This window comes from Eubalaena glacialis, chromosome 9 (assembly GCF_028564815.1).
Source record: "Eubalaena glacialis isolate mEubGla1 chromosome 9, mEubGla1.1.hap2.+ XY, whole genome shotgun sequence".
NCBI classification, from domain to species: Eukaryota; Metazoa; Chordata; class Mammalia; order Artiodactyla; family Balaenidae; genus Eubalaena; species Eubalaena glacialis.
In genome coordinates this window covers 119219129-119241770 of record NC_083724.1, presented here as the reverse complement: position 1 = coordinate 119241770, position 22642 = coordinate 119219129, and the positions used below count along the sequence as shown (strand labels likewise).

At 43.7% G+C, this 22642-nt stretch overlaps 1 protein-coding gene across 2 annotated transcripts in view; it reads left to right on the top strand.

Moving 5' to 3' along the window:
- GALNT7 (polypeptide N-acetylgalactosaminyltransferase 7) overlaps positions 1-22642 on the top strand; it is a 136977-nt gene that overhangs the window by 89020 nt on the left and 25315 nt on the right. For both annotated transcript variants that reach the window (XM_061199498.1, XM_061199499.1), the window contains exon 3: positions 21958-22124. In XM_061199498.1, coding sequence (XP_061055481.1) covers positions 21958-22124 — 167 coding nt within the window. The remainder of the gene's footprint in view (positions 1-21957; positions 22125-22642) is intronic.

The following is a 22642-nucleotide window of genomic DNA, read 5'->3' as shown; positions in this document are numbered from 1 at the left end:
CCCACTATAAAAAGGTCCTATCCTGCCCTTTACCTCGTCCACTTTTCAGTCAATGGGGGCCACTGATGACATTTTCAGAATTTGGTGCATATTTATCTGAGCTTTATTCTAAGTTATTCAACCCATTCCCTTGAATTATCCCTTATTTCCATTCCCTTTCCTTCTAATCAGGAGAATTACTAATACTTGCGAGTGAAATTATTCTAAGTAACAAGAAAAATATTGATAATGCTTATATTCTTGACCTCTGAAGATAATTTTGTATCGTGTACTTATCTGGGTCATTGTAGAAATTGATATTTTTGTTACATATCAGCAAGTATCAGAATGAATTATGTGAAAGTAAAACATGTAACAGTCCATCTGTTTAACAGCTTGGCCTGTTCATAGCCTATAGACCAGCAATTCTTCACCTTCTTGGTCAGGCCCCCTTTACATGCTTAAAAGTTATCGATAGCCCCAAATTATTAAGGTTTTTTAATATGGGTTATATCTATCACAATTTACCATACTGAAATTAAAACAGAAGTTTTAAATTCAAATAAGAAGAAGAAGAAGAAAAACCTATTACATGTTAACATATTTTATGAAAAATAACTAAATTTTCCCAAAAAAAAGTCTGATAAGAGTAGAATTGCCCTGGATTTTTTCCAGTGCCTTGAATGTCTGGTTTATAGAAGATTGCTGAATTCTGCGTTCAGTCTGTGCCCATATGCTGTCTTGGATGAAGAAAATCTGGCCTCGCACAGACTTGTAATTGGAAAAAGGAGAAGTGCTTTCAATCTCCTTTTCAGATAGTTGTAGATATTCTTCGTTGATACTACACCAAAACACAACAAGTGGTAGTTTTTTAAAAGTAATTGCCACATAGAATCTGAATCCCTCAGAAGACCCTCCGCTACCCTGTTGTTAGTCGGTCTCGCCCTTAGACGGGCCTTCTTTTTTTTAATTTATTTATTTATGTATTTATTTATTTATTTATGGCTGTGGTGGATCTTCGTTTCTGTGCAAGGGCTTTCTCTAGTTGCGGCAAGCGGGGGCCACTCTTCATCGCGGTGCGCGGGCCTCTCACTGTCACGGCCTCTCTTGTTGCGGAGCACAGGCTCCAGGCACGCAGGCTCAGCAATTGTGGCTCACGGGCCTAATCGCTCCGCGGCATGTGGGGTCCTCCCAGACCAGGGCTCGAACCCGCGTCCCCTGCATTGGCAGGCGGATTCTCAACCACTGCGCCAGCAGGGAAGCCCTAGACGGGTCTTCTGCTCTTAGGTGATGTTGTAGCATCATGTGTTGGTCATCTGGAAAATACCGGTTTCCCGAGCAATGCAGATCTTCCAAATACTGACAATTTCATTGTACGGTAAGCATAACAAAGCCCCACTTGTTAATATCATCATCGATCTCATCAGAAAAGTCTTCAACTCCTGGGATGCTGTCATAATTCCAAGAGTCTTAAGTTTTGCTTGAATGTTCAAGTTTTATCATCAGCAACGAATGATGTCAGTTGTTTTCCTTGAAGTGACAGGCTCCCTTCATCTGTGTTTGAGAAAATGCCAAATCACCAAGTCTGACTGGCCTCGGTTTGTGTGCGGGTCCTTTCAAGTGCAGCGGCGTTCTCTGAGGGACTCGGCGGGTTCGCCGGGAGCTCGGTCGCGTGGTGTTCGTCCTCGAGATGACCACTGTCCTCAGTAGGAGCGGAAATCCTTTCTGCACACTTGCCGTCTGTCTCACAGGACGCTAAGGCATGTTCTCAGAGGTGAGATGTAGTAACAATTATAAATCCTCCCCAAGGAAGACTCACTCCTCCATCCAGGGCATGCGGTGTCAGCAGCATTGGCTGTACGCTGGGTGTGGCAGGTGAGGAGCATCACGGCCACAGGAACCTCCTGGTGCCGTTACCTTGGTTTGCCCTAAGGCACCCAAGCGATTTTACCCACCTTTGCTTTCGTGCCATCAGATTAAAGATCAACATAGTAAAAAGGTACTAAGGTCTTAATATTATCATGAAAATATTTTGACCTAACCAAAAAGTGTCTTGGGGGCCCCAGGGATCTGTGGACAATACTTTGTGAACCACTGTTAACAGATTTTCAGAATAAACTAGATGAATAATAAAAATAATGAGACTTCAAAAAAAATTGTCATCTTCTAGTTTGATCATTGACAAATACAATGACAATTTTATAAAGTTCAAGGAGATCTTTTATACCTGATTCATTGGTAATTTCACCAGATTCTAGGGTTACCAGTGATTTAGATAATTAAATGCTTACTTAATCCAAAATTTAATTGAACTCTATTTTAATTAACTGATAAATAAGAACTTGATTTTATATTACAAAAGTGCTAGAACATCTACAAAAGGGTAGGTGACCTGATAGTATGAATGAGATCCTATCTCTAGACTAATTACGTAGGACTAAGGGATAAAGTAATAGTCAAAAAAAAAGAAAGAAAGAAAGAAAAAAGACTGGCTTTACTATTCTTGGGACAGCAGTATTTTTAATGGTATGATGCAATCAGCCTCCAAATTTGGAGTAGTTTACCGTCATCGTAATAATTTAAATGATTCAGAAAAGGAACTCGTGGGAGAAAACAGGGATTCAAACCCCAAGGTTCAAAGTTCAACAGTTTATTAGTTGGGTACTTTGTTAAATCAATATTTTGTATTGATCACAATTTCAGGAATTCATAGCACAGTGCACACGAGTTGTCTATATTTTCTAAATTCTAGAGATAATATATAAATTATCAATAATTTATCATATAAATGTATCATAAAATGAGGTCAGTAGTATTAACATGATGAAAATGTTTGGTCAGACATGATTCAGGTGACCTAAGTTAGCTTCTAAACTGCTCACTCATTGGTTGGGGACATCTGTAAAGCTAGTCCATGCAACACCTTCCCCCTAAGCAAATTACCAGACCAAAAACGGTACTTTATCATCTGCAGTTTTTATATAGACAAAAAAATTAAGTTTTGGAGTTAAAATTAGTCTTAGGACCAAGTTTTTAATGAGGGAACTGTAGCAACCTGAAGACATGCCATGCATTGATTATTTTCACCCCCTCTTCCATTTAAAAAAAAGTCTTCTATATAATACCTGAGTAGTCAGAAGGCATTTATTATTTCTATTCTAATGATTGCAAAACTTTGAGCAGATATACAATGGAATCAGAAGAATGCACTCAAAGCCAAAGTAACTAAGACTAAGACGTGAGTGGTTATGATACAGGACAGAATGTCATCGATAAGACAAAGCCGACCCTGCGGGACGACCCGACCGAATTGTCTTCTTTGTCCCATCTGTGTCCACTATAAAGTGTAACGTGCGGATGACACAGCTCTGTCCTGACAGGGCGGGAGTTCTCTGAGGACACACCGCCCCACAGTCCTCTCTGAGTCCCGTTTCCTCATCTGTAAAGAGAGGGGGTGGTCCGTGTTTTTAGCTCGTTTCCTGCACAGAATCGGCAGAATCCTCTCTGCCAGCGGCTTCCTACGGAGCACCTCTGTGCTCGGGTTCTCGCATCTCCTTGAAACCCCCCGGCTCCTCCGTCTGGTTTGGAAACCCCTCGACTAGGCGTCCACCAAGGTCTTTTCCCTTTTCAAAGTACTTTTTCCTACGTTTCTACATCCTCCCCTGGGTCTTCCTCACGTTCCTCTAGATGCAGAGCCAAGTAGAACCAGCCAGCAAGCAGCTGGTGTGCAGCTGTTATCACTCCAGCTGAGCCGAATGTGGGTACCGCCTCCTTCTGCCCCCGGGGGCCCTGAGGCCCTACCACGTGTGACAGCTCTTCTTGGAAAGTCACAATAGATGCAGGATCCAGGCAGAGGCACGTGCTGCATCGATTCCAGCCCTGCAGCAACATGACACTGTCCTGCCCTGGCGGGGGGACCTCAGGCCAGCGGCCAGGACCCCAGGCTCACCCTTCTTTGGTTTCCACAGAAGGAGGAAGGGGACCAGGACGGATGAACCAGGAGGCAATCAGCCATTCTGTGTCACCAAGACCAACCCTGCCAGCATCTCGGGGACGGGATCCTGTTGGGAGAGCGGCCCCTGTTACCCTTCCTGCGGGCCAACCCCGGGGGTGGAGGAAGCCCATTTTGCCACATCGACCAAGAAAGGGGTCCCCTCTCTCCCCTTCCAGAGGCAGCTACTGTTTGGTGAATATTTGTCGTGTTCTTTGCGCACACAAAGTGTATACATATATTCATGGTTTTTAGAGCATGAAAGACTTGCTTTATGTGCTAAAAGCTCATCGCTCCCTGCCCTTCCTCGTGTGGCTTATGCTTGAGCCTCACCAGCCTCTTCCCCGTGATGTGACACGGTTAGCAGACCACCAGTCACAGTGGATGGGAACCAGGGTCCGAGATCCCACTTTCGCCATCACAGGGCAGCTTTCACAGGGAATAGTGTGGGCACTTCAGGAACCGTGCTCGTCATCTGTTGAATATTCCATTGACTCGGAATTCTAGAGCCACAGGGGGCCGGAGAGGTCACTGCTCCTTCATTTCGTGGACAGGGAACCGGAAATCCAGAGCAGGCACGTCTGCAGGGTGACCCGCCACAGGAGGCGTGCTGTCGCCCCGGGCCTCTCTCCACATGTGTAGAAGCCCAGGGAGGTCTGCTCATCAGAGTCGTGTAAGCATGTTATCTGTGCTCTGTGTTTATGAAACGTCTTTGCAGTAATAAAATGTTCTACTTAGGAACAAAAGGGGAGTGTCTTTTTATTTATTTATTTCACATCTTTATTGGAGTATAATTGCTTTACAATGGTGTGTTAGTTTCTGCTGTACAACAAAGTGAATCAGCTATACATATACATACATCCCCACATGCCCTCCCTCTTGCGTCTCCCTCCCTCCCACCCTCCCTATTCCACCCCTTTAGGTGGTCACGGAGCACCGAGCTGATCTCCCTGTGCTATGCGGCTGCTTCCCACTAGCTATCTATTTTACGTTTGGTAGTGTATATATGTCCATGCCACTCTCTCACTTTGTCCCAGCTTACCCTTCCCCCTCTCCGTGTCCTCAAGTCCATTCTCTACATCTGAGTAAAAGGGGAGTATCTTGTCAACTGCAAAGTGACTCTCTTTCACTGTAGGCACTGAAAATCCCGACTCATTGTGGCAAGGGCCTCTGCTTGTATCTAAGTTGGAAGAGGCTGTTCTAGGGAGAGCAGAGGGCCAAGTGGGTGTGGTCCCCGAGCAGAGGGTCGGTGTTAAGGGATCCGGCAGACCCACCCATGATGTGCAACCTTGTCACCTGAGTGCTGAGGAGATGCTGCGAAGGAGCTTTTCCCTAAATTGTCTGTAGACCTCCCGGATGGCAAATCTCCACAGCAGAGGGGTGCGAAGCTGGCAGCCCCCCACCCAGTGGGCTCTGCAGTGGCCCTGCCCTGGAGTGGCTCAGGCAGCAAGCTGGGCCTGAGCCCAAGGAGGAGGGGCCACGGGTGCCTGGGAGCCCCAGGCCCACAGATGCAGAGAGGCAGGGCTGAGAGGGGTCAGAAGAGTCTCTTCTGGCAAATGTGGGTGATAGTACTTGGCTCATAAAGTGATTGCGAGCATTAAATGTGATAAAGAATGTCAAAGGCATGTGACACAATGAGTAACGTGAGCCCCACTTGTCGGAGGTCACCCCCGCCTGGTGTGGCAGAGACCCTGCAAAAGCTCTTGCTCTGCGAGGGTCTCTCTTCGCACTAGGTGTGTGTTCAGCCTCATCCTTAGGGCGCATCATCCTCACCGTCACATAAGAGGTAGCAGTCACCCTACTACAGAAGAGGAAGACGTCCTTAATGTCAACATCAGATGAAGAACTACTTACTGGGAGGTGTGGGGCGATTGAATCTATGATTTGCATCGTTAGGAGAAGGGAAGAAAGAATTAAGATATATCAGGGCTCTGGGGTGTAGTATGTGAACAAACACTTCATAATAATAAACACCTTTGTCATTTCTAAAAACACAAATCTGTTTTCCAAGTTACCCCTGTATTCTGACTCTGAGCTTCTTTGGAGCCTATACTGTCATCTAAGCAAGAGACCACATTGTCCTTTGAAAGGGTAGGTTTGCCAGTGACACAGGCTCATTTCTCTGTTCCTACCGCTGCTGAGTGCTGAAAATCTCTCTCTCTCTGTCTCTCTCTCTCTCTGTCTCTCTCTCTTTTCTTGATCTCTCAATCTCTTTTTCTCTTCTTTCGGCAGCTTCCTGCAGTTTTCAGGGCACATTTTTATACAAAGCATCCCTGAATATCTTACAGAATGTTCCCAGCTTACTGTGACTTTTTATGAACCTACTGGTTAAAGTTTTATTCTCTGGTCTAATAATTGTTTTCCAAGCATAAATTTAATTTTAATGGAGAGAATGTAATTCAGTCTCTACCTCTTACACCCTGCAGGTTGTTTTGACAGCCAGAAGCGTTTGCCCGTAAATAGAAATCCACCCACCCCCCCATGCTTCCCCTTTGTAGTGGGCAGTCCAGAGTGACGGGCTTCATAGCTGGCCGCTGACATGTAGCTTCTGTGCGTGTGCATTTTGATGGGCAGTCAGTTCTCATCATTCATGGGGATGATGCTCATAACGTCCCTGTGGACACAGGGTCAGGGATACAGAAGCATCACTGCCGGAGGAAACACAGGGATAGGTGCTCACACGCCTCTGGCACCTTTGCATCACTGATCTGTGCATCACCTTGTTTTATGTGTGTTTCTATTTAAAGGCACCTTACTTAGTGTGCTGTTGCGTCGTAACGTTGGATCCATGGCCAGCAGCCCTAGGACTCATGCCTGCAGGAAGCCTGTCTGACACACACGCTTTCTCTATCAGGCTCAGCACAACCTCGCACACATAGGAGCCCCACACAGCACTGCAGCCCAACCTCGGGGGCCACGTTAAACAGCGAAATCAGCAACCAAAAGCACACAATAAGAAATAAGTAGACTAAACAGACGCTGTAAAGGACATGTTTACGGTACCAGAGTAAGAGCATCGTCCTGTGCCCACCTGTTCGCATTTCCCTGCCCTGCACGTGTTCTCAAATGACCACAAAAATGTCCCAAGTACTGATTTTGAGTTACAAATACGTTTTAGAGAGGAAGCAAATTAACAGATAGAACCCACGAATAATAAGGAGCCACTGTGTTTTTGTATATTTGAGTATAGAGTGCAGGTTAATCACAGATATATTTAGTATAGAGTTAATGGACAAAGCACCCAATATCCCATTATAGTAAATGCAAATCTTCGTAACACTGAAAAAATGGTAATTCTAATAGACCAAATATTTTTACTTGTTAATCTACGCCGGAAAGAAAATCTGACAGTGGCTTTTAGAAATGTCAAGACCAAAAAGCGTAGACTATTAAGATTTTCCATTCAGAGAACAGAAATAAACTGGCCTGGTTGTGATTCAGTGTACCCCGCCTCATTCATCTTTCTTTTCTCCCTCCCACCCCTCCTTTCCCGCCCCTCCCCCCACACCTCCTTTACTGTCTTCTTGCTAAAGGGGCTTAGGAAGGAGCTGGAATCATGCCAGGACGGGCTCACAGAGGCTGCTGCAGTCAGCGCAGGGGCCATGAACCAGGAGGTATCCTGCACCGTTCAGAATATTTATTAGATTTAGTGCTGAAATAGTCTCTGTTGGTGAGCAGACCTAATCTGAGTTTCTCAGGTACCGGTGACCGTGTAAAAGGGGTAGTACCTTACTCTCAGGCCCCAATGCATCACTCACCCACGTGGCTGGATGCTGTATTGAGTCTGTTTAATTTCCTAGTAACTAGCCTAGACTTTTTGTCAGGAACACTTATTAATTTCAGATTTTATCTCCCCTCCTCCTCAAGAGAAGTGATTGAAATTCTTTCCAGTAGCACATAAACAAAGACCATCCCACCTGACTCTTACTTCAGCCTTCATTTCAAAGGAGCACAACACAGTCTAATGGGCCATGGCCATGAAGTCAGCTGTCGTAACGCAGGAAAAGGGATGGACAGCTTTTGAGAAGGGAAAGTTGCAGGCATGGTGCTGGGAAGGTTTCACATATCAGCGGGATCCAGTAAAACTACAGATATCGCCCCCCAGCTGATTGTGGGCAAGTTATTTTTTTTTCAAATAATTTTTAAAAATATTTATTTATTTATTCATTTTGGCTACGCCAGGTCTTAGTTGTGGCATGCGGGATCTAGTTCCCCAACCAGGGATCGAACCCGGGCACCCTGCATTGGGAGTGAGGAGTCTTACCCACTGGACCACCAGGGAAGTCCCGTGGGCAAATTACTTACAAAAGTCCTGTGCAGAAAAGAGCAAGATAACGTACATGTGTGCATATTTCTAGAACCGGAAAATACAAAATGTTAATGAAATGTACTTTGAAGTATAGCCACTTGTTTTTAACAATTCTGCAGAGGTACAGGAAAGTACTGTTATTGGCAGTATGTAAGGCTATGGATCCTTTCATGGAGAAATCTTTAAAATTAAAGTGGTAATACTTTGGAGGTAAATACAGTGAAACTTGTTTCCTTTCAACTGTGACGGTAACCCTTATGGTTGTCTGTGCTCCCCAGAAGAAAGACTTAACAGACTGGCATCACCTTCAGAAAACAAGACTTTACATAGCCACAGGGTTCAATTAAATTGCTCCTCTGAGGTCTTGAGTTTAGCAGCTTAGGGGAAAAAAATGCCTAATATATTTTTTAATGACAGTGTTTTGTGAATAGAAATTGCAGGGAGAAAATGGTTTCTGCATCCTACTGTCTTAGGAAATGAGGAAGCTGCAGAAATGGCTTCCTTGCTCACGAAGGCCTTAGTATAAAAGGTCGTCGTGGGGTTCGGTGCTATGAAGCTCATCTCCGGGCGGCAGACACCAGGCAAGCACGGTGGGCCCGTGGCCAGGCCTGTCAGAGGGGCTCAGAGTGCGGGGGGTCGGTGTTATGTGTTAAACCAGTGATGTCCGCTTAGGGTATTGAGAGGAATTTAAAAGGCAAACCTTTTTACCCCTGAGCAACATAATTGAACACATCTCAATTGCTGCAAAATGTATACAATTTTTAAAAACTGCTTCAGAATATTTAGGATTGATTTCTGAGACTTTGGGTGGATTTTGAAGAAGTATAATTTTTCTACCACATGAAATACTTCCTGTCTAAAATGCTGATAATTAAACATACTTATTCAGGAATGCTGGAAACACTATCCTGGCACTTGGAAGAGCTGGCTTTCCTGTTCCGATTTATAAACCTCCACGAGCTGGCAGCCGGCCCTCACACAAGATTTCTTCCCCCCGAGCTCTCACATCTCTGTGTGTGCGTCCCGTTCCCTCCCTGGGCAGGGTGTCTGCTCTGGGGACAGCCGTCCTCCTGCACCCCGTTCTGTGTCGCCCCCTGCTCTACCAGTGTAACAGGGTGATGGGATTCGATGGCATAATTAACCAGCTGGTATCAGGAGGGGAAAATGGCAGCAGTGAAACACAGGCACCTGCAGTCTAATTTGCAAATCTGTCCAATATCCTACTATTGAATCAAAATGCAAATGGGTATAAATAGTAATGTTTTTATAAAATGTGCCCCCCGCTGCTTACAAAAGATGCAGTGGGGCAAAGCCGCCCACTGGGTGAATGCCGTGGGAAACGGGGAACTCCAGGTCTGGGAAGCCTTCATGGGATGGTTTTAGTTAGAAAAGAGGTACCAGGACAAGACCTCTTGCCCAGGGGTTAGATGCTTGTGAATCTTTCAAAGCTACCAAGTGATGTTCTGTTCACTTGTAGTTGTCTTAAGTAGCAATTTTATTCCTAAGTATTCTGAAAGAGGAAAGTATATATATTGAAGAGAAAACTTAGAAGAAGAAAATGAAAATCACCTCGCAGCCAGGCAGGAGTTTTTACACAGATGCGCCGTGCAGGGAGGACCACATCCCTTCACCGGTCCCCTGCCTGCGGTGACGTTGCTGTGATGACCGAGCTGCTGGCTCTGTCTTTGTGCCGCACGGGGATTATTCAGCAGGACAGATCCCCGTGGACCAGCCAGAACAAAGGATTAGTAACCCTTGCCTCGTGCCTAGTGGTGTTTCCTTGATTCTTCTCACCGTCCAACACACCCCTGGTCCCCGTTGCTCCGTCAGCTGCCACCCAACACAGATCAGATTCGTGTTGCCGTTTTCCTTTTTTCTTTCCTTTTTGGTAATCATCTCCCGTGTGTGTGGCCCATCTGTACACCTATTACAAACCCAGGGCCTCTGAGGAGAAAAGTTAACAAATTGATGAGTCACCTCACTTGTGATCTCACAGCTGTTCAGTCCTTGAGTTCCTTTGCCAGAGTTTAATGAACTACAGTGTTTTCCAAAGTGGTGGTTGGAGATTTCCTGGCATCTGTCTGCCTCCTTCAGGGTGAGAATGAACATCCCCTGTCGCTAACTTACCTTTACAATAACATCCCATCTCTGAGAGTAACCCTTTCGATAACTAACTTCAGCTTACTTTTGGTGATTCACTAAGTTCTGGAGGATTTGATTTTCCGGAAAATTACAGTGAAGCAAAGATGTAAAGGAGAAGATAATTCAGTTAATATAGGAAAAGAAGGAGACTACGTTAATGATTTCTAGAAACAGTATTACCCACTTCCTCTTCCACAATATTTATTAAACATCACATATGTATCAATTATACTACATGCTAATCTGGCAACATGTCTTTTTAATACCTTTATGAAGGTAAATCGCTACACATACTGCATATATTCTTATAGCCCCAGAAATTGCTTGTTCTGTGAATTAATAAATGCTAACTGTTGTACATTATGTACTCTTTTTCACATCTGTATTTAGAGTTTCATAGTTGAGTCTTCACAAAATGATCGAGTATATATATATATCCTCATTTTGCTGTAGGAACATTAGTATCAGCCAATGTTTAAGACCTTCCATAAATAAATGTTCTACGGCCTATATTGATAACTCCTTTAATACCTAACAATTCTCTGGTGGGGAAATTATTTGCTCAGTCCAGCCTAAAGTCTCCATGCTGCCCTGTAAGTTTATATCTTTTTTTCCATCATTACCAGGGTCAGAATCTGCCTTTGGAAATACGGGTCCTCCATGTGGTCAAGGTGACTACCTTGTTGAAATCAGAGAACATGGAGAAGGCATATAATCACTCACCGAGGGATGAAACACGGATTTTTTCATTTTTTCACTGAAACATGATTCAGTAAACATTTTTTTCCACATCTTTATTGGAGTATAATTGCTTTACAATGGTGTGTTAGTTTCTGCTGTATAACAAAGTGAATCAGCTATACGTATACATACATCCCCATATCCCCTCCCTCTTGCTTCTCCCTCCCACCCTCCCTATCCCACCCCTCCAGGTGGTCACAAAGCGCCGAGCTGATCTCCTTGTGCTATGCGGCTGCTTCCCACTAGCTATCTATTTTACACTTGGTAGTGTATATATGTCCATGCCACTCTCTCACTTCGTCCCAGCTTACCCTTCCCTGCCCCGTGTCCTCAAGTCCATTCTCTGTGTCTACGTCTTAATTCCTGTCCTGCCCCTAGGTGCATCAGTACTGCTTTTTTAGATTCCGTATGTATGTGTTAGCACATGGTATCTGTTTTTCTCTTTCTGACTTACTTCACTCTGTATGACAGATTCTAGGTCCATCCACCTCACTACAAATACTCAGTAAACATTTTAAGGAATGTTTGCAAAGTGTGATCTTCAAATCAGTGTTGAACTTAAATTCCCAACTTGGTCTCTGCACAACTGTTACACTGACTTGTGTTTTGGTGCAGTGCCGTTGGTCTCCACTGACAGCCTCCAGGAAGACAGCCCAGGGAGGCTCATCACTGCGTTTACCATAAGGAGGCCCCCGGGAAAAAAAATCCCAGCTGGTCTTCACGCCAAGAATGTTGTACTCTTTCCGAACAACTGGTTTGTTAAACACAGTCCTTACCAGGTTTCCCTGCTAGAAAATTCAAGCCAAATTGTAGCCCATCCATTCGAACTATGGGGCGGCGGTGGGGTGCGAGGCCACCCTGCTGCCCAGCTCAGGGGATGCCGTCTGAGTGTCTTCTCTGTGAATGGTGCCCCAGGACTGCGCACGCAGGACCCCTTGGCCCTCTCATTTGCACTTTTAAAATCTTGTTTTTGCTTCCTCTTTTTTTCTTCTCATTCTTTATCCATCTTTTCCCCCTCCTATTTTAGAGTTTTGTAGTATTGTTGTATCCTGTGTGTCTTTGTAAGCTGCTTGACGTCCTTTGGAATGGTGCAGCATTCCAAAGTGCAGTGGAATTCCAATGGTGCAGTGCAATAAGGTACAGCGTAAATTAATGTCAGAGAAAAACAAATACCGTATGCCAACGCATATATACGGAATCTAAAAAAAACAATGGTACTGGTGAACCTAGTTGCAGGGCAGGAATAAAGAGGCAGACATAGAGAATGGACTTGAGGACCCAGGGTGGGAGGGGGAAGCTGGGGCGAAGTGAGAGTAGCATCGACATATATACACTACCGAATGTAAAATAGTTGGCTAGTGGGAAGCAGCCGCATAGAACAGGGAGATCAGCTCGGTGCTTTGTGACCACCTAGAGGGGTGGGTTAGGGAGGAGGGGAGGGAGGCTCAAGAGGAAGGGATATGGGGACATGTGTATGCATATGGCTGATTCACTTTGTTGTGCAACAGAAACTAACACGGTATTGTGAAGCAATTATACTCCAATATGAAGTTTTATTAAAAAATAAAATAAAGTAAAAGTAAGTTACAGATGCAAACCTGTATTGGTCCATGCCCCTAGTGTCGTTTACATCCATGCCATAGCACCCAGATCCTTACACCTGGTAGTGGTGGTTGTCTCAGCTTAGATATATCGGTGTTTAAGCTGGTGCTTCTGTAAAATCAGAATATGGCATGAAAGCTCATGTGTGACATGAGAGTCCAATATAGCTAGAAGCGTATGGCTTCCACTGTGAAATATTCTTTCTCTTTTCCCAGGGAGTTTTGGAGAAATGTACAAGAACATTTGTCCAGTACTAGGATTCCCTGCCAGAGTTTTTCCCTAAATCGTGGTTTGACATTTCAGATCATTAAGTGGACACATCTGTCCGAGTATGTTTTCCTTTTCAAAAAAAAAAAAGATCATTTGAAGACAGCTACCCAGCAACAGAGTCAGCATTCTTAGTTTGCCCTGATGCAGTTGGCATTCTCAGCCCTGGAATCAGGCACAAATCACTCCACAGAGCTGAGTGCGGCCGTCTGTTCATGGCTGTATATCCCCTGGGTGTTGAGCAAAAATAAGGAATTCATTTTCCTGTTTGTTTTTAAGCATATATTGGTGAGTAACTCTTGGTAAATCTGTGGTTTAGGAGAAAGAATCTTAAAGGCTTCGTTTCTAAATCTTGCCTCTGTCGCTAGCTGTGACTTTGAACAGATCATGTGGTGTAGCGGGGCCCCCGCAGGACTATTCAGGTATGATCGTGTATGTACCATACAAGCTAGTAGAACTGCATTTCCTCAGCCTGGGATGAAATGGGATCACAGTAACTAATACGAAAAATACCACTTATTTGGCTCAAACATTATCCACTGTGCTAGAATTTTAGGTCCCTCAAATTCTTCCCAGCCAGCTCTGGAGTCAGCTGTCGAACACCCTGGGAACGAATCTTCCCGGACTCCTCCATGCAGGGGGCTTCCTGTTGCTGCCTACCAGCCAGGGCTCCCCAAACCCTTGGCCCGAGGTCCCTGGTGCCACTCCCGTCCCCACCACAGGGACAGAGTCTCCCCGTGGAGCCACTCTGGCACCTGCCACCTGTGAAGTACCCATCTTCGTGGAGAGCATGCCCTTCACACTTGCTTGGCTTGTCAGGACACTAAATAAGCCAGAGCATTGGTGGGGCGGCAGAGATGGAGCTGTTCTCGAAGCCGTCCTCCAAGGTTCCCGCCCCAGGGTTTTTGTACACGATCCACGGTTGCTGCAGAGGCCAACAACCATGTAACCTTAGGAAGCCGCTGGCTGTTTGGAGCTGTGAATTCCAACTGCGCTGTGACTGTCTGAGGGTCACTGACAGCTGAGCTGCCATGGGTAAGGACTGGACAGCTGTCCCCCACTACTTGTGGGGATGCCAGGAAACTGCCTACCAGAGGAGGCTAGGGGAAATGGAAATAGGACAGATACAAGCTTTTCAGAGAGCCCACGGCCACAGGAGGCCACCAGCGATCTGGGCAGATAACGGTCCTGCTGTTTGTTCTGTGAAATACATAAAGCAGTGGGTTTTTGTAGCTTGCTGCCTTAGGAATCAGCCACGATGAGCTAGAGAATTTCTGGTCCAAGTCATTCTGCTCTGCTAGGAATTTCCCCTTTTCCTCCAACACATTGGTCACTTGGACGTGAAATAAAACTGAGCCCCTCAAGTCTCTGCCACAGAAAATGAAGTTGAGATGCAGCTACCCGGATGGAACCAGGGCACTTGCTTAAAAGCTTTGCACATGTGGCCAGCATGTGGTTTTTAGTTTAGATTGAGCTGACTGGGAGTGTGGACCTGATAGAGATTACAGGCGTGATGAGCTAAAGCCACCCATCGTCCCTGCCTTCATACCGTTCTGGTTTCTTGCCTCCCAATTGCGGCACCGCATGGAGCATGCCAGAGCGAGCCTGGCAGACACCGTGCTTCCTCAGTTACTGAGTTTCATCCTGAAAAACTTTTGCATAACCAGCCGTTAATCCTGTGTTCATTGATTTTGACTTTCAACCCCAATGGAGCACAAGTTAAAGATTTCTTATTCTCCTTTTCATTAATAGTTAATTCATTAATGAAGAAAATGTGTGGCATTCTATGATGTAGTACAGCATTGTGAAGAGGAGTATTCCTAGAAAAATTTTTGAAATCAAATCAACCAATATGTATTGAATATGAACATAATATATGAAAACACTGTTCCAGCTATGAGCAGAACTTGTGGTGATTAGCGGACATTTTCATCTTGGAGGAAGCATGGGTTCTGTTAGTACAGACTTAATTTTGACCTTCAAGGGAAGACTGACTGAAAAGAAGGATTGATAAGAACATTGGGGGAAAATAACTAGAGCATCCTAGAGTTTCTAATAATCAAGGAAAGGGATACAAGCTCTTCAAGGCATAGAGGTAGAGTTTTGAGAAAATGATTAAATACAGAATAAGTTTTCATGCTTCAATTTTATGTGCCCAGTCAAAAGAAAGAATATATTATCAAGAAGGGAGTAGTCTACCTGGGGGTGAGAACAGGGGACCCAAAGAAGAGACGTTGTACCCACAGCTGTCCATGGGAGAGGTGGCCTGAGTCTGAATTTAGTCTGTTCAGCAATCCCTATTGTGGAAGAGCATGCATGGAGCTTTCAAAGCCAGCAAGATGATCAGATCTCAGGCTTGCCAAGCAACCTTCCAACTGTAACCAGTTTTTCATAGTCTGCTGAATTAGATATTATTTATTGATAAAGCTTAAATACATAAAGGCTTTATATCAAACTAAAGATGTTAAAAAAACCTAGCTGGGACAGAGAAAATGGAAGGAAATTGTTAATAGGCATGTCATTTTCGGTTATGAAATCCACTTTTGACTTTTTAAGTTATAGAAAGGTCACTATGAAAATTCGTCATTCCTGTCTTCTGATACAAGTACCTGGCACCACATAGGTGCCCTGGAAATATTCTGTAAAAATTACTTTTAAGAAAAACTCTGCAGGATAAACAAGGTCCTACTGTATAGCACAGGGAACCATAGTCAATATCCTGTGATAAACCGTAATGGAAAAGAATATGAAAAAGAATGTATATATATGTATAACCGCATCACTTTGCTGTACACCTGAAACGAACACAACATTGTAAATCAGCTGTAAGTACGCACGGCCAGAGAGTTCTGCAGTAACTAGCGCGGAGCACGATGCCCTTGGTGCTGAGGGTCTGTAAGCTCTCTTGGAAAATGAAGTGCCAGAAAGGAGAAACTACTCAAAAGTCTGTAACAGAACCCATCCATTTCAAGGTGGCATCGTGCTTCCGTTGGCCCTCCTTCTTCTTGGAGCTTATTACAGATTTTATGCCAGTAAAGTGAGAGAAATGCTGCAGAATGGGGGTCTGACCTCAACACAGGGTGCTTCTCTCAGGACTGAGTCTCCTGGTCCAGGCTCTGCATTGTGATCGGCACTTGTCACCTGCGCGCTCTCCCGGCGGCCTCCTCTCCCAGCGCAAATGCCCGCCTGCAGTGTACGTCCCCCTCTGGCTGCTCCCGTGCCCCAGGGGCTCTCGCCCTTTCTCCTGTAGCATCGGGGCGACAGGAGGGCGGCGTGTCCTCGAGGTGTTGGCGGCAGTTTGGCCGGTACCCGCCATCCCTGCCACCCACTCCTGGCTCCCAGGTGTACTGACCTTGCTCACCTGCTGCCCCCCAGCCTGTGGGCCCCTCCCCACGCCTGCCCCCCTGTGGGCGCTCATCTCCCCTCTGGCTCTCATGGGTAGCGGGCATCCTCTGAGCCCGCGGGCCAGGCTCCGGCTTAAGCCGTCCACCCCGTCGCTTCCCTGCACGTCGCCTTACTCCTTACGTGGTGGCTCCTGGCAGCCCTCGTTCTTAACTCTTTTGCTGACAGCAGGTGGAAACGTCTACGCTCTCTGGCTCCATCGAGAGCCAAGGAGACTGCACAGAAGAGGTGGGAAGGGACTGCCTAGCTCTCCCCCTGCCCGCATACCCACAACATCATCTCTACCCCATGCTGCAGCCTCCCCGCTGGGCCTCTCCCCTAAAGTTCAGAAAGGGAGGCCGGGCTTGAGCCCCTCCTTCCATCTGCTTTTATTCTGGTCTATCGACTATCTGCTCTATTTTGGTCTTCCTCCAGACTTTCCCCCTCTCCTGCTAGAAGAGCATCTGTCTCCACCTGCCATACGGACTGACTGATTCTTGACAGTACCTCAAAATAGTTGGACTGCGGGGTGGAGAGTGGACATTACGCAGAGGAGAAAACACATCTAGAGGCATTTCAAAAATACCCTTAGAGCAATTCAGTAAATATTTATCGAGCGACTGCTCTGTGTTAGATGGTGGTGAGCAAAGCAGATGAGGTTCCTCTCCTTAATGAGCTTACCTTACAGTCTCGAGCCTTTTGTAGGAAGGATTCCAGGCAAGGGCGGGTGTAGAGATTTATGCATAAGGATGATCATGGTCACATTGTAGAGCCAACGGAAATGTCCATAAGGAAAAGGTCACATGAATTATGGAACAGCCAGGAGTTCCCTGGTGGCCTAGTGGTTAGGATTCTGGGCTTTCACTGCCAAGGCCCAGGTTCAGTCCCTGCTTGGGGAATTGAGATTCCACAAGCCACGTGGTGCAGCCAAAAACATTTATTAATTAAAAAAAAATTATGGAGCAGCCATACTTTGCAATGTGGTGCAACAGTTACAAAGAATTAGATAACAGGATAAATCTATACATACTCACATGAAAGAAGAATCTATACATACTCATCTGAATATATCTGTATATATATACAGACATACATTTATATGTCTGCATGAGCATAAAATGTCTAAACACAACAACTAGTAAAAATGATTTCCTCTAGGAGGTGAGATTTGTTGGGGAGAGGGAAGGGGGCAGCTTTTACCTTTACTTTATACACTTCTATATTGTTTGGATTTTGTACAACAAAGTATGTATTGCTTTTGTAATTTTTTTCAATTTTATTTAAAAAAATTTTTTATACAGATTTTAAAGGTAACTTCATTTGCAGTAATTACAAAATATTGGCTATATTCCCCATGTTGTACAATACATCCTTGAGCCTATTTATCTTATACCCAACAATTTGTACCTCCCTGCCCCCAATATTGCCCCTCACCCACACTGGTACCCACTAGTTTGTTCTCTATATCTATGAGTCTTCTTCTTTTTGTTATACACACATAGTTTGTAGATTCCACATATAAGTCATATCATATGGTATTTGTCTTTCTCTGACTTATTTCACTTAGCATCATGCTTTCCAAGTCCATCCATGTTGCTGCAAATGGCAAAATTTCATTCTTTTTTATGGCTCAGTAATATGTATGTATATGTGTATGTGTGTGTGTGTGTGTGTGTGTGTATATATATATATATATATATATATATATATATACTGCTTCTTCTTTAATCATTCACCTGTTGATGGACACTTAGGTTTCTTCCATATGTTGGCAATTGTAAGTAATGCTGCTATGAACATTGGGGTGCATGTATCTTTTCAAATTAGTGTTTTTGTTTTTTTCAGATATATACCCAGGAGTGGAATTGCTGGGTTGTATGGTAGTTCTATTTTCAGTTTTTTGAGAAATCTCCATACTGTTTTCCACAGTGGATGCACCAATTTACATTCCCACCGACAGGGTACAGGGGTTCCCTTTTCTCCCATCCTCGCCAGCATTTGTTATTTATGTTCTTTTTGATGATAGCCATCCTGACAGGTGTGAGGTAGTATCTCATCATGGTTTTGATTTGCATTTCCCTCATGATTAGTGATGTTGATCATCTTTTCATGTGCCTGTTGGCCATCTGCATTTCCTCTTTGGAAGAATGTCTCTATTCAGTTCTTCTGCCCATTTTTTAATTGGGTTGTTTGTTTTTCTTGATGTTGAGTTATATGAACTGTTTATATATGTTGGATATTAACCCCTTATCAGTCATATCATTTGCAAATATTTTCTCTCGTTCAGTAGGTTGTCTTTTCATTTTGTCAATGGTTTCCTTTGCTGTGCAAAAGCTTTTAAGTTTAATTAGGTCTCATTTGTTTATTTTTGCTTTTATTTCCCTTACTTTAAGAGATGGACTCAAAAAAAAATATTGCTTTTGTTTGGTAATTTTTAAGACAAAGAAAATAGGAAAAATATATACCAAGAGTTGTCATTACTGGCACATAACCTAGTTTACATCTTTGGAGTTATTTCCAAACCGTACAGCGGTGAGGGAAGATGCAGAAATTGGGAACACACTCTCTTCCAGCTCTTGTCCCCTTGTCCTGTAGGAATGCAAGGTAGCACGTCCAGACCTTCCAATGGACGGTCTGCCCAAGCAGTCCCTGGGACAGGAAGATGTCCCCTGTTGGCCCCCTCTCGTCTTCACTTTCCCCCTTCCTCCCCTCCTTCATTCCCTCTGTTTCCAGCTCCTTTCAGTCTCCCATTCAAGGTCCTCATCTGGCTCATTTCCCCAAGCTGTCATCTTTTGCCTTAGAAATCAGCAAGTTCCAAATCTCCTTCCATGACTTAAATATTTTCACCAATTCTGGTGTCTGTTGTAAATCAAAATCTGTGTCTTTCCCATCCAGTTCTGCTTCTTTAGGCCCAGTGGTTAGACTCAGGGAAGAAAATTATTGCCTGAATCTCCATCAGAGCGTTTGCTTGTTTTTGCAGTTTTGGGGAGGGAGATCATTTGTCCCTACCCTTCCAAAATTAGACATACCTGCCCAGGTTAGTTTCTCTCCAGAAACACTCATCACATCTTCTTTCAAAATCTGCATCCCTCCACTACTGTATTTTTTAACTTGGTACTCTGAAAGAGCATGTGGCCCCTCCCAACCTTGGAAAGCCCTCTTTGTTGCCGAAGGCTACCATGCCCCCACCCCCTTCCCCATTCCTGGGGTATCCCCAGGCCACAAAGGGCAGGGAAGGGGGGGGGAGAGAGCTCCCATCACATAATAATAAGCTCAATGTGTGCCTTGTATTCACATTATATTCAATGTCAGTATCAGTTCTTAGACCTTAGATCAATTCTTAGCCATTCATAGATAGGTATAGCTAGTATTTTTTCTTTTTCTTTCATTTTACTTTTAACAAGATTTCTTATAAACCCAAGATAGCCTAGGTTTATGTCCTGGCTTCATTACTTTCTAGCTGAGTGATCTTAGGCAGTCATTTATCCCTGACCTCAGTCCCCTCATCTGTAAAATGGGGACATTAATAGTACTAACCTCATAGTGATGTTGGGAGGTTAGATAAGTTAATAAAAGTAAAGCACAGAGAATAGTGCCTGACGCATAATAAGTATATGCTGGTATTTGCAGTTATACTGCAAATGCCCTTTTTTGTAACTTTTCCTCTTCAGTTTTTTTCATATTTTAATTCTACCTTCCAAAGATATAGATCTTCCGTCTATTCATTTTTTATCTGAATCACATGCACACAATTCATTGTGTGTTTTTATCTTTTCCTCCCCACTTCTTTGGTGTCAGTACTTTTTAAGTCATCCTTCTGGTCTCACCCTCACCTCATGGCTCCAGGACGCCTTCCTGCCCACCTGTCTTGAGGTTGAATGAGGGCCACCTGTCAAAGCACCATGGTTTCCCCACTGTCACGTGCAGAGAAAGTGCAGACGTTTGCTCCGTGTCTCGCGGTGGGCTCCACAAGGGCAGAGACTATGTCTGCTCCTTGATGCTGAGCTAGTGCCTAGCTCAGAACGTAGCAGGTACTTACTATTCCTTTAACAAGAAAATGCAGATGTAAGAAATAAGATTGAATGGATTCCAGACTCAGTCTGTATTTCTATAAAAACAACCTCTAAGAACACAGACAATTGAGAACTACGTTGAAAGGGAAATAAACACCCGGAGAAAACATTGTTTGCATCTCTATTGGGCCAGGTCCTATTTTAGATAATGGTGGTATAGGTTATCAAGCTGATAATGTTAATTGCTGCTTTTATGGTTTTAAATTTAATCTTGGGAACAAGCTTTTTTACTCCTCCATGAAAAACTTCGGGATTAAAAAAAAAATCTTTCCCTTCCACTTACCAAGGAGAAGGTAATAGGCACCAGATGCTAGTTCTGAAAGCTAACTCCTGCAGAAAGAACATGGGTCTCAGATTGTTCTCATCCGTCTGTCGTGTTCTTACTGTCTTGTTCTTCTCCCATAACCAAACAGAAAAAAGTGGGTGAGTGTGTGTACATACACACATATATGTGTATACACATATGCTTGTATATGCATAATATACACACAACTGTACCTCATTATCCACCGGAGGATAGGTTCCAGGACCCCTTCGGATACCAAAATCCATCCGTGGATACTCAAGTCCCTTATATAAAATGGCATGGTATTTACATATAACCTATACACACCACCCTCCTGTATACTTTCAATCGATTATTTATAATACCTAATACAAGGTAAGTACTATGTAAATAGTTGCCATGGCAAATTCAAATTTTGGAACTTTATGGAATTTTTTTGGAATTTTTTTAAAAAATTATGGAATTTTTTCCCAATATTTTTGATCCACAGTTGGTTGAATCTTAAGATGCAGAACCGGCAGATATGGAGGGCCGACTCGGGGGGGGCGGGCAGGGGTGTTCTCTCCAACTAGAAAAAGGTTTCTGGCAACTTTATTCCTGCTACAGTTATTTGAAGTAATTTTGCATAAAACAGTTAAAGACCCTTCTTTAGTCAATTTAATAACTCTAAACACTATTAGAACTTTGTTTATTCATCCAACAGTTAATTTTGGAATGTCTGTCGTATGCTGCACTTCAGCCCATTTCATGTTTTTCTGAATGTTTTAGCCATATTAGAACAGGACAGCTTTCAAACACAGTTATACAGTGGTTTATTCACAGCAAGTGAAATAAATCCCTTGCACCAGAAGCTCAAGTTTTAAAGCAGAAAATAAACTGAGGTTGAAGTCATGGAAAACAAACCTTAATACCATCCCCAGCTGAGAAGCATAAATTCACAAATTAGTTCTCTTTGTCACAATAAGTGCCGGTTGGTGAAGAAGTAGCTTGAATATGAGTAACTTCATCTCATAGCAGCTTCTCTCTTCTACCTTGGGTTTCTGTTAAAATATAAAATGTATTTCATTCACGTACCTTAGTTCAGTCAATAATATTTAATCCAATCAGAAAACGTAGTCATAGTAAGTTTGGACCCAAACATTGCAGATTACCTCTGAATAAATATGATGAAATGTTCCTTTTGTAGATGCAAGTATTGGCATTATGATGAAAACCTGCTCACGGCCAGCATTGTCATCGTCTTCCATAACGAAGGGTGGTCCACCCTCATGAGAACAGTTCACAGCGTAATTAAAAGGACTCCAAGGAAATACTTGGCAGAAATCGTGTTAATTGACGATTTCAGTAACAAAGGTAATGGCTATGGAATCGACATTTTGTCTATAAAATAATTATAAGCAATTGCAAAAAGGCGATCTCAAAATAGTCTTCAGAAATTAATAATTAGCATCTATTGATAGCATCTATTATCAACAAGTTGGCACTATGTGTGAATTATTTTGTTTCGTTCTGACAGTAAGCCTTGTGATACATATTGTTCATCTTCATTTTGCACTTGAGGCTCAGAGATGTTAAGTAACTTGCCAGCGGTGACAGAGGTAGTAATTAACAGCTGCATCCAAATCTATAGGCTCATAAGTCTGTGTATTTAACCACGGTCTTATACTATACCAATTCTTTGGGCATTGGGTTTTATAAAAATTTAATCGTAGAGGTAATTTATTGAATGACTGAAAAAAATGCAATGGCATGTATATTGTAATGCCACCCAAAGCTCCGTCCAAATCTATATACTGAAACCTATATACCTGTTTAATAGCTTGTATTTTGCATTTCAATGTATTTTGAATTTGACCAGAAACCATGGACTA